We start from the raw sequence: 12,709 nt of genomic DNA on the forward strand, positions 1-12,709 counted from the left end.
TGAGGTGTCAAATGAAAGCTTATAATCCAAGGATGGTACTAAAAGTGACAAAATTGACCTATGCTGTCTGTCTGTCGGTCCGTCCGACCGCGAATATAACTGCTCTGTCACTATACCAGGTAGAATGAAAAATGAGGTGTCAAATAAAAGCTTATAATCCAAGAATGTTACTAAAGCCCAAACTAGTTTGGCCTGAAGTGAGCGTCTAGAACCGGAAGTCCTAGAACAAAGGACCCCGCAGAAACTTTATGGGAAATGGCTCTCTGTCAAATGCTCTGAAACTTAGGATTGTGGTAATTCTTGATGTGTAGAACAAAAGACTCCATGGACGCGTAGCTCCAAAAAATCATAGTTCTAAGATATAAGCCTCTGAAGATATAGGTATAGAGAGGACGTTTGAGTTGGAATAAATTCATTTTCTCGAGAATGGTCGACTCTGGAGATAAATTACGAATCAGGTCAATTTTTATTTTTAAATTATAATTTTTGGCATATATATCATACTAGTGACGTCATCCATCTGGGCGTGATGACGCAATCGATGATATTTTTAAATAGGAATAGGGGTCGTGTGATAGTTCATTTGAAAGGCTATTTAATTCTCTGTTCACTAATATAAACATCAACATAATCATTTATACAGGGTGCCCAATTTTTTTTAATTAAATTAATTGAGACAAAAAGAAGAATGTATATAATTTATTTAATTCGAAATACATTTTACTGCTGTCAGAAAACAGAAAAAAATGTTTATTTGATAAATAAATATTGTTTTTTGCTTAAATTCAATATTAAAGCTGCCACCCACCTACCTCTTAGCAGTTTGGACATTTAATTTAAGCGAAAGGCAATGTTTATTTTTCAAATTACCATTTTTTTCTGTTTTCTGACAGCAGTAAAATGTATTTCGAAATAAATAAATTATATACATTCTTCTTTTTGTCTCAATTAATTTAATTAAAAAAAAGTTTTGGCCACCCTGTATAAATAATTATGTTAATGTTTACATTAGTGAATAGAGAATTAAATTACCTTTCAAATGAGCTATCACGACCCCTATTCCTATTTAAAAAAATCACCGATTGCGTCATCACGCCCAGATAGATGACGTCACTAGTATGATATATACGCCAAAAAATTATTATTTAAAAATAAAAATCGAGCTGATTCGTAATTTATCTCCAGAGTCTCCCATTCTCGAGAAAATGAATTTATTTCAACTCAAACGTCCTCACTGTACCTATAACTTCAGAGGCTTATATCTCAGAACTATAATTTTTTGGAGCTACGCGCCCATGAAGTCTTTTGTTCTACATATCAAGGACTACCAGAATCCAAAGTATCAGAGCATTTGAGAGAGAGCCATTTCCCATAAGGTTTCTGCGGGGTCCTTTCTCACCTTTAGTACCAGCCTTGGATTCTAAGCTTTCATTTGACACCTCATTTGTCATTATATCTGGTATATTGACGGAAGAATTACATTCGCGATCGGACGGAAAGACGGACAGACAGCCTCGCTAAGATTTCTCACCTTTAATAACATCTTCGGATTAAAAGCATTTATTTGACACCTCATTTTTCATTCTACCTGGTATAGTGACGGAGCAGTTATTTTCGCGGTCGGACGGACCGACGGACAGACAGCCTAGCTCAAATTTCTCACCTTTGGTACCATCCTTGGATTATAAGCTTTCATTTGACACCTTATTTGTCATTCTACCTAGTATAGTGACGGAGCAGTTATATTCGCGGTCGGACGGACCGACGGACAGACAGCCTAGGTCAAATTTCTTACTTTTAGTACCATCCTTGGATTATAAAGGACGTAATTTGGGAATTCCCCGCATGTAAAAGTCCTTACATGTTCGTCAAATTACTTTCGACTCGGCTAAATTAGTGTAGGCTAGGCCGTACTAGGCGAAGGATTTCCTGGCTGAAAAATCTACGTACGTGGTTCAACACAACCACTACAAATCTTTTCAGAGCAGCAGTGTGAAAAGTAGAGATTGCCATGATGGCCGCCAACATCCGAAACGGATAGGCACTACAAGAAGAAGAAGAAGGCCGTACTAGTTTATCCTGAAGTGTGAATCTTTATTATATCAGGATAAACTAGTTTGACCTAGGCCAAACTATGTGACAAAAATGTGATAATTCTTTTTAAAATATTATCCACGATAAAATCAATCTAACAAGGTATTCCCGACAAAACTAATTTGAATGGAGAATAATGCATTTTGTTGTCATTAAAATACTTGTCCGCCGGCGCCACTGAGTAAAGATCGAATTGTCGGTCGCACTCCCTACTTCCAATCAATTTCAAGTAGGGAGTCACGTGTGTCTGACGTAAGCAGTCTACGAAAGTAAGTGATACGCCCACTTAACATTGCAATGTGCTTCAACTGATAAAACAGCCTTAAACGAAATCAAAATATCTGAAGATATAATTGACTGGCTGCTCAGGAATAATTTTAATACTTTAAGTATATGTATACATATAATAAAGCTTATATTATTAAAACCTTAGGAAGACCACAGCCAAATTTAACTATTATTAAATCCTCAGGTAATCGTCAAAATCGTGCATTTAATATTAATTGGTATAATAAATGGGACTGGTTAACCGGGTCTATTAAGATGTGAGTTTTTTGCTATCCTTGTATCTTATTTTCAACACAAACCGAACATACAACGTGGTCTAAAATAGGATATTCAGATCTAAAAAATTTACCTCGTTCAACTGAAAGACATTCCAAATCTAAAGATCACATATTTTCGTCGTGTAAATTAAAACTTTTTGCTAAACAAAATATAGTAACTGCTTTAGATACAGCTCAAAAAGAGGCCATAATTACTTACAATAATCAGGTTTTGGAGAATAGGATGAATTTAAAAAGGCTTACCGATATAACAATATATTGGACTTCGCAAGAATTAGCTTTTCGCGGACACGATGAAAGTGATGATTCCATTAATCGCGGCAATTACAAGTAACTTCTGTCGTTGTGGGGTAAATAAAGCTCAAAATTCGAAAAATTTCGTTAATTTTAGATTTAATCCTGTTTTTATAAAGTTCTTTTAGTATCAATAATTCTAACAATATTATTATTATTAATTACAAAAGCTATTCTACATCTCAGTTATCAATGCAAGCATGCGGTAAGAGGGAGGGTCCCCGTAAGGTGAAATGTAAATAAAAATGGTCAAAAACAAATATGGAGCCTTAAATTACATTTTTGGTGCATTTTTTTGCTAGTGCAAATTTGTCTATATTTTTTTTTTTGTAGTTAGAGCCTCCCCAATTGTAAAACTCGCTAGCCGCCACTGTTCCAGTGTACTTGGCTAAACTGTTCTAAAATAAACAGACCTACAATTTAAGGGAAACGGAGCAAAATGCAAAATTTTGACACATGTCAAAATTTTCAATGTGTTATAAATGTATTCATTTTTTTCGAATCCTGAAAAAACTAATGAGTATTTTTGAAAAATTTAAACGCAGAATGAAAGACTAATTTATTATTGAGGGCCGAAAGTCCCTTAGAAAAAATAAAACGTTTCTTTTGAATAAAATATTGGCAATTAAAAACCACACTAAATTTTTTCTTTTATTTTCAACCCTGTAACTTATTAAAATAAACATTATAGAAGTTTTCATGGACTTTCGGCCCTCGGTAATAATGTAATCTTTCATTCTGCGCTTAAATTGTTCAAAAATATTTATTAGTTTTCTCAGGATTCGAAAAAAATGAATACATTTATAACACATTGAAAATTTTGACATGCGTCAAAATTTTGCATTTTGCTCCGATCCCCTTAATGAAATCTATAAAAATAATGTTCTTCCTACATATTTTTATTACTTCTCTCACCTGAATTATCTTCATTTGGTTTATTAATTGAGTCTTCAAGATCTGGGGTTGTAGACAGCTGGCTCTCTATATATCCTTGACTACCTTCAACACACTCTTCCTTCACTCTAGCTTTTAGTTCCATTTCTAATAAATACCAATTATATTACATTATTTAGGGAAGGGAATAGATACAGATATACAGGGTGTCCCAGACTAATTTACCCACGCTATATCTCTTATAACAAATAGAGATTTTCGAATGGGACAAAAGGTGATTTATTCTACTTGTAATACACTTTAATATGGCGTACAAAAAAATAATCCCCTAAATAATCATCCCTTAGTTACAACCCCTAACTTTAATTTTTTTAAGAGCACCCTGTATATTATTTTGTAGTTTTGTATGTGGTTTTTTATCGTCTATTCAACACATGTTTTGAAAATAAAATCGGTTTATCGGAAACTATCAGTTTATTTTTGTTAAATTGTGTGTCCTAGACTAATTTATCCGGGCTATATTTCTTAAACGAATAGAGAATTTCGAATGGCGCAAAAACTGATCTATTCCATTTGTAATAATACACTTTCATATGGCGTAGAAAAAAATTCATCCCCTATAATATTCATCCTTAACTTATAGGGTGCTATTTAAAAAAAATAAAGTTAGGGGTTGTAACTAAGGGATGAATATTTACGGGATATTTTTTTTCTACGCCATATTTAAGTGTATTAAAAATGTAATAGATCAGTTTTTGTCCCATTCGAAAATCTCTATTCGTTTATGAAATATAGCCTTGATAAATTAGTCTGGGACAAATAATTAACAAAACTAAACTTTTGTTATTTACGGACCGATTTTATTTTCAAAAAATGTGTTGAATAGACGATAGAAGACCACATCCAAAACTATAAAAAAATATACAGGGTGCTACTAAAAAAATTAAAGTTAGGGGTTGTAACTAAGGGATGAATATTTGGGGGATGATTTTTTTCTACGACATATTAAAGTGTATTACAAGTAGAATAGAAGACTTTTTGTCCTATTCAAAAATCTCTATTCGTTTAAGAGATATCGCGTGGATAAATTAGTCTGGGACACCCTGTATACAGGCTGAGTCACCACTAACGGGACGGAAGATTACGGCTAAATGATAAAATATTTGAAAAAAAATTAAATCAATAGTTTTTGAGTTGATAAAGTTATTTAGTAAAGATTTCTGCCAAAAATAAGGTATAGTTTCTTAAGGCTTCCCTATACCTATGTACAGAGTGTTCTGAGTTATGTCAACTTTTCTTAAAATGTAGAGTTTTAAAAGAAGACTCATTCTCAAGTTAATTAAGAAATTATAAAAAAATTACTCTTACATCTAAATAGTTGGATATTGCTTGAATATCGTCCATGACTCATGACACATTTATTACGTATTTATTTACTGGGTGTTCAAAATTTACAGTTTTATTATTGGATTATTCAATACCTCATATGATGCTTATTTTAAATAGAACACCATGTATGTTAATAAGCTATTATACTAAACAAAGGTGCCTCTTTCGAACAGTATATGGATATCCTATACCTAGGACTCATAGTTTTTGCGTTTACAATTTTCTTACACAGTAAATCACATTATTTAGCATTAGCACACATTGCATTGGTAGTGCACGTTGGTTTTCGAGACAGAAGAATTTAGCTACACTTGTATTAAATAGTGTGATGTTACTGCCTTCTGGTTCTAATTAATTAAAAAGACTAAACACGTCTTACTATACATTATATTTTATTCACTGGTATCCAATATCTAAACAATAACATTAATGATTCATAGCGCCTCGCCTTACTACATACTAACTTCTAATAATTATTTGTATATCTATATCCATACTGATTGCTCAGCGTGTTTTTATACCTATCTGAACCATAACAAATATAGTTCAAGTTCACTCGTAATAAACATGTGATACAAACTATAAGCTATTGTTTTTATGTATGTTCAATACCCTAAAGGTTAATAACATCATATTTAAATTATGATTTATACAGAGGGTTCATAATATACCACATCTCCGCCGTTTTTAAAAAAGAAAATCCTAAGAAGAGAAGAAGAATATCTGACGGTATATTCCTCTTTCCCTTTTACAAAATGTTTATGGTTACCTAATACTATTTTCAAAAATTAAATTTCCTAACTATCCTAACTAACCGTAACATGGTACGTTTCAGAGTTTTTTTTTAATCCTAAAAATTGTTTATTATTATCACTAATTCACTTTCTGTTCCGTCTTGCTTTTTGAGTCTTTTCACTATTCACAAAACAGTGTCCACATGAAAACAGTGACTAAACCTATCGGGATTTTTAATATAGTCTTTTAGTGCCTATATGCATCTCCCTGCTATATATCTATAGCAGGGGAATAATCTAATCTACCTAACTAAAAATCTCGTATCTAACTAAAAGTCCTAAGCTAAGCTAATATTACTCGAATAAGTAAAAAAAATGTATCCTTTACTCTATTAATAATTCCTATTTCAGTCTTCTTTTGATTTATTTATATATGTCTTACTAACTTTAAAATAATGTACCTATAATAAAAATGTAATCTCTCTAAAAAACTTCTAATATTTCTCTAAACTTCTAATAACTCTTTTGTAGCTATAATAAAGATTTAATATCTGTTGCTGAATGTCTAAAAATTTCACTTTTTGTGTCCCTTTGCTTACTATCTACTAACACTATTGTAAGATATTGTCTATCCTTAATTCAAATACTTCCATTTTCCGCGAAAATTTAACCTGAATTCATTATCTACATTTAAAAATAAGTTATTTATAATTAACATTACTTTAGAGAAAAAAAAAATTTACAGCTTTAATTCTTAGACATAATTCAATGATTAGCTACTTATTTGATATTATTCTTAATTTTGCTTCTTTTCTTGCAATTTTTATGTGTCTTCTTTCATTTTTCCCACATATTTTAATAAAAAAATTATCTTTTTTCTCTTCTTCTTCTTGTCTGGTACTACAACTATATTTCTTCATTTTCTCCACATAATAACACTTCTACAGTGTACATAATTCATCTTCATATACATCTTTCATATAACAATCATATATCATTTATCTCATATATCATTTCATATAACATCATAATCATCACTTCATATACTAGCTCCGATACCTTCGTTTTACCTTAATAAAAGAGGTTTCACTCGGATGTCTTAGTTCTCCGCCAATATTAACCCGAATTTTCGCCCTGATCTGTACGCACCATTTAGGTGGTATAGTTAACTCAAAACACGAAATAGGTATTTTATGCGGTTCAAATTCTTCTAAAAATATCACAACCTCAATCCCTTGCTTTGAGGCCGTTGTTTATTCACGAATAATCATGAATAAAATAGGTACCCTTCAAAACACAGAGTGGGTCTCTAATAAGCTTTCAAGCTTCTATAAATCACTTAGTACCTTCCTAATTTGACAAGAGCAGTGGGTTTCTTATTGTCTCTAGTTGCCTCATAATATTTAGCTTATAATATTGTTAGTTCTTCTTCTTATCTATATAGTCCTCCAGATTCTTTATCTCGATTCTTCAGGTCGGTTCGTTAAAAATATATCTCTTGCTTATAGCAATGTTTGTCTTAAAGCTCTTATATCAACGTATGTCATCACTAATCATTATTCATTAAAAAAATATCATTTATCACTCAAAAAAATATTAATTCAGGTTCATCTCATACAAAATTTAACACAAAATCGATGAAAATGTATCTATAGAATCAATAAATATCAATAATAAAAACAAAATGGCTAATAAAAATTCAATAATAGTATACATATTCGATACAAATTCAATTCAAAATTCAAAAACAGCCTATGCAAAAGTTAGATAAAAATATTCAAAATCAGTGCAAATCTCAAAATTCGATAGAATTTTTTTTGGAAAAAATTCGATATTCCATACAATATTTAAAAATAACCGTACTAAAAATCGAAATCGGATAGAGATTTTTCAAATAAATTTAATAACAATTCAAAATTCAATAAAAATTCAAGAATAGCATATATAATAAACTTCTATAAAAATATTCAATTCAAAAATCACTTCATATTTCAAAATTTATAGATATTCTTAAAAAAAAAATCGATACTTCATAAATTATTCAAAGATCAGCAAAGATAAATATTCAATGTTCAATAATAATATAAAAACGAGGGAAGCATTTTTAATAAAGATAGACATTCTTACTCACATTTTATCACTTTGTCTTTGTTCCCTGGGTTCTCTGCATCTTCGTCCTGGTCCATCTTCGCCGTCTCCGTTTCCAATTTGTTACCGCCATCTCTGCTCCTTTCAGAAGACCTCCTCTAATCTGCAGGATCAGCCATGTATTAAATAGTGTGATGTTACTGCCTTCTGGTTCTAATTAATTAAAAAGACTAAACACGTCTTACTATACATTATATTTTATTCACTGGTATCCAATATCTAAACAATAACATTAATGATTCATAGCGCCTCGCCTTACTACATACTAACTTCTAATAATTATTTGTATATCTATATCCATACTGATTGCTCAGCGTGTTTTTATACCTATCTGAACCATAACAAATATAGTTCAAGTGCACTCGTAATAAACATGTGATACAAACTATAAGCTATTGTTTTTATGTATGTTCAATACCCTAAAGGTTAATAACATCATATTTAAATTATGATTTATACAGAGGGTTCATTATATACCACACACTGACTAGGTGTCGCACACTGTTTAAAATTGAAGAAAACGTGATCGTATGTACAAAATAAAATAAATCTGAGAATGCAGAAATTAAGGGGTTTGTTTGTACTACTCATGATGCAACTTCTCAGCAAAAATTGATTTTTTATGTTTGTTAGGGCCAGATGTATTAATGATCAAAAGTACAAAATTCAATATAATTTTATACATCAAATTTAAATCATCAGATGCTGCCTTTTATTTTGATTATTACTTCATTTATGTGGATAGCTAATATAAAAGTAATTATTTGAGATACATGTAAATACTTTAAAGATTAAAATAGCATAGTTAGCTTCACGGAAAGGTGATTTTGATATAATCGGCAGTCTAAAAACCTGTACAATTTTTGATAAAATTAATGTTTGACAGCGTATTACGTTTATTGCGCCATCTTGTGCCACATTAAATCCTTCACTAAATGAAAGACTATAATGTAAGGAATAAAAAAATATATAAGACAAACTGCGCAAAGGTGCGCAACTGAGTACCTACATTGCGCATAAGTTTGCATCGAGCGCTGCTCTGAATTAATAATTGTACTCGTACATATTGTTTACATGTATGTCAAACACATGTTATTTGTTAGGGTTACCAAAAGAGATTTTAGCTTTGATGAAGTAGTGTTATTCGTCAATAGAGAATATACTCTCTATGTAAATAACATACTCCTCACTCCTAACGATAAAATCATTAGTTTTCGAGATATTTGAACTTAAACAAGTAACGGCACAGATATTTTGATTAATGTATTGTGCTGCTGAATTTTTAATTTCAAATATCTCGAAAACTTATGATTTTATCATTATGAATGAATAATATACTCTTCACTCTTAACCATAAAATCATTGATTTTAGAGATATTTGTAGTTTCAAATTAAGCTGCACAATACATTAATCAAATATCTGTGTCGTTACATGTTTAACTTCAAATATCTCGAAAACTAATGACTTTATCGTTGCAAATGAAGTGTATGTTATTTACATAGAGAGTATTGGAGAATCGAAAAATTGCGCTAATAAAATGGAATTTCTGCCAGTGGCGTAGAATTTGGGAAGGGTCAACCATTCACTGTCCCCTGTCGTACGCCTCTGGTAATAGCCAGAAACGTTTGTTTAACATAATTTTAACCTACATAAGTTTAACATAACCTACACTTTGTGCGAAGTATAAAAGGATATGTTGAAAAGTTTTAAACCACTGAGCAAAAATAGTTTTTAAATTTTTAAATAAAACACCCTGTAACTCTGTAAGGAGCCACATTTGATTGAAGTGATTTGGGTTAAATCCTAATATTTTGAGGTCTAGAATCTACAACGCAAAGATTGGACATTCTTAATGAAACACCCTGTATAACGATATTTTTTAAGTAATTCACCTCCTAATGAAGGGATGAAAACTAAAAAAAAAAACGACCCCTATTATATATAGACTCGTTATACGGTATAATACCTCAAATATTCCAAGTTTTCAGTGAGATAACTTTTACAGTTTAAACAAATTTAGTTTCATCACGTTTTGACCAATTTTGAACACTGTGCGTCGGCTTTCTGACTCAGAAACCAGCATACACAATAGACTCGCCCTTAAATTTTACTACTTGTCTTACCCGAGTTATCTTCTGGTTCATTTTTGAAGTGTTCCAGTTCTACGGATGTACATAACTGATTCTCTATATATCCTTGGTCATTTTCAGCAAATTCTCTCTTAATTTCAGGTTTTACTTCCATTGCTAATAAATACCAATTACATCAAATTGTTTAACATTACCATTTAATTTTTATTATTCATCTTACCGGAGTTGTCTTCTGATTCATTTTTGAAGTGTTCCAAATCTATGGACGTGGATAGCTGACTCTCTATATCTTTTTGGTCATATTCAAAAAACTCTTCTTTAATTTCATCTTTGAATTCCATAGCTGACATATTATGGAAGAAATATATTGGAAACATACAAAATGTTCAATGGCAATAAAACATGTAGTCCAAGTACCATACAGTGTTCATTGTTTATATGAAATCCAAGACAGTGATCCTACACAATGTTGCTACAAAAGATGAATTTTAATTGTTTCTAAATATAGAGAAATGTTCAGTTCTTGTTAGTTGTAAGAAAATATTGTTTATAAAACTCATCAATTTTGTTAATTCTAGGGATGTATGAAAATTAAAATTGTGAATAATACCTAGTCTACAGCGTACAGCAGACTCACCAGTGTTGCCAATGTCCGGATAGTTATCCGATTTTCGGATAATTTCATGGACCATCGGATAATTTTCGGATTGAACAATTTTTTGGATAATTTCTGATAATTCAAGGTATTATTTGTTATGCTTTTTATTTCAATAAATAGATTTCTATTAACCTTACAACATACAAGTTTTCTTGCCATTGCCATTATTTGTCATCTACAGTGATATGGGGGAGAGGGGATATGACATACGGTTAAGTAGATGGGTATGGGCTCGATTCCATTGACAAAAACGCACTATCCAATATGGCGGAACAACTCTTTTGTAGTATACTCTGTTCCATATAAAATATATAATTATAAAATTATATTGTATTATATAAATATATGAATAATTAATAATTTTAATAGTTAATTAATAACATAATATTCCATAATAAAACATAAAAACCTGCTCGTCGCCATATTGGATATGACATTGTGTCAAGTCAAGGTCATCGACCAATGTACAAATGTCAACTGTCAATGTTAATTATGCCATTTAATTAGAATCGGATAATTTCGGATATTTGGCTCACAACATTCGGATAATTTTTATTTTTGCATTGGCAACACTGAGACTCACAGTACATGACAGAGTCCTGTCCTTTACTGTGCAGCACAGTGTTGCCAATCGGCGCATAATTATGCGATTTGCGCATAATTTAAGGGCCGGCGCATAATTCTCGCATCCTGCATAAAATCGCATAATTTCGCACAATCCCTTAGACAAGGAAAAAAGAGAGGACGGGTAACACCCATTTAACACACACGTTCCAAAAGTGAAGCCAGTTTTTGGTTTGTTTGTCACGAGAAACATGGCGGTCACGTCAAAAATAACAATAGGTTGCCAGTGGTGGGTGTTCGTTGAAGGTTAAAATTTCATAAAAAATAAAGTAAACCATCATCTAAAATTCGTAATAAAAACATATGTATGTATTGAAACATATGTACGTAATATGAGCAACTTAATAAAACATTTACCGTACACAAATTCTTCATTTTAAATACATTTCATGTTTTTATTTTAAATACTCAATGCATAACAATACCCCAAAGATACGTCGATGATCAAAATCTCTGGTGTCAGTTTGGCTTCACTTTTGGTCATAGGATTACTCGTCCTCTCTCTTTCCTTGTCTAAGCACAATCCAGCAAAGCAAAAGAAAAAACGAAAAAACCAATGACAAGCGTCAGTTTATAAGAAGAATCCTCGTCTTCTTTTTTCTTGTAAAACGTAAAAGAAAATAGCGTCATAAAGTTAGCGAAACGGTTTTTTCAAAGTCGTTATTTTGACTTCTACCATAGCTCAAAAAATTGCACCTCGTTTGCGGATAATTGCACCATTCAAAATTTCATTTGCGGAGTTTCCGTTTTCGAGATATAAGCAAATCAAAAGTGGAGATTTCGGCGCAGCGCTAAAAATAAATGTCGATTTTCAGGGTATAAAATGCCGTAAAGTCACTAAATAACCATATCAAAAAATTGCACCTCGTTTGCGGATTATGAATAAACTGGTTTTAATTGAAAATTGAGAAAATTGAAAATGTTATAAAGGAAAAACGATATTAATGTTGGTTGCCTATACTGTAGGGCCAGAATAATTTTCACTTTTTATAAACCTAAACTGTAAGGCTAAAAGTAGTATGTACCATAATCAAAATAACTCCTCCTGACTTAAAGGTAATCCCTGCTTTGAAATTTCATTTGGGGATTTTCCGTTTTCGAGATATAACCAAATAAAAAGTTGAGATTTCGAATAAATTTTCATTTTCTGGGTATAAAAAGCCGTAAAATTGCTAAATAATCATATCACCTAATTGCTCCTCGTTTGCGGAGTATAA

The 12,709-nt window shown here is 31.4% G+C and overlaps 1 protein-coding gene across 5 annotated transcripts in view; it reads right to left on the minus strand.

Annotated features, from left to right (window-relative positions):
• The window catches only part of LOC126880097 (zinc finger protein 813-like), a 106,428-nt gene extending 95,066 nt beyond the window's left edge, over positions 1-11,362 (minus strand). For 2 of the 5 annotated variants that reach the window (XM_050643778.1, XM_050643775.1), the window contains exons 1-4: positions 10,821-11,361; positions 10,431-10,682; positions 10,244-10,366; positions 3,870-3,995 (exon numbers count right to left, since the gene is read on the minus strand). In XM_050643778.1, coding sequence (XP_050499735.1) covers positions 3,870-3,995; positions 10,244-10,366; positions 10,431-10,587 — 406 coding nt within the window. In that variant the 5' untranslated portion in view covers positions 10,588-10,682; positions 10,821-11,361. Of the gene's footprint in view, positions 1-3,869; positions 3,996-10,243; positions 10,367-10,430; positions 10,683-10,820 lie in introns of all 5 variants that reach the window. The other 3 variants (XM_050643779.1, XM_050643776.1, XM_050643777.1) reach the window with 3 other exon arrangements.
• Positions 11,363-12,709: the final 1,347 nt, after the last annotated feature.

This window comes from Diabrotica virgifera, chromosome 2 (assembly GCF_917563875.1).
Source record: "Diabrotica virgifera virgifera chromosome 2, PGI_DIABVI_V3a".
Lineage (NCBI taxonomy): Eukaryota > Metazoa > Arthropoda > Insecta > Coleoptera > Chrysomelidae > Diabrotica > Diabrotica virgifera.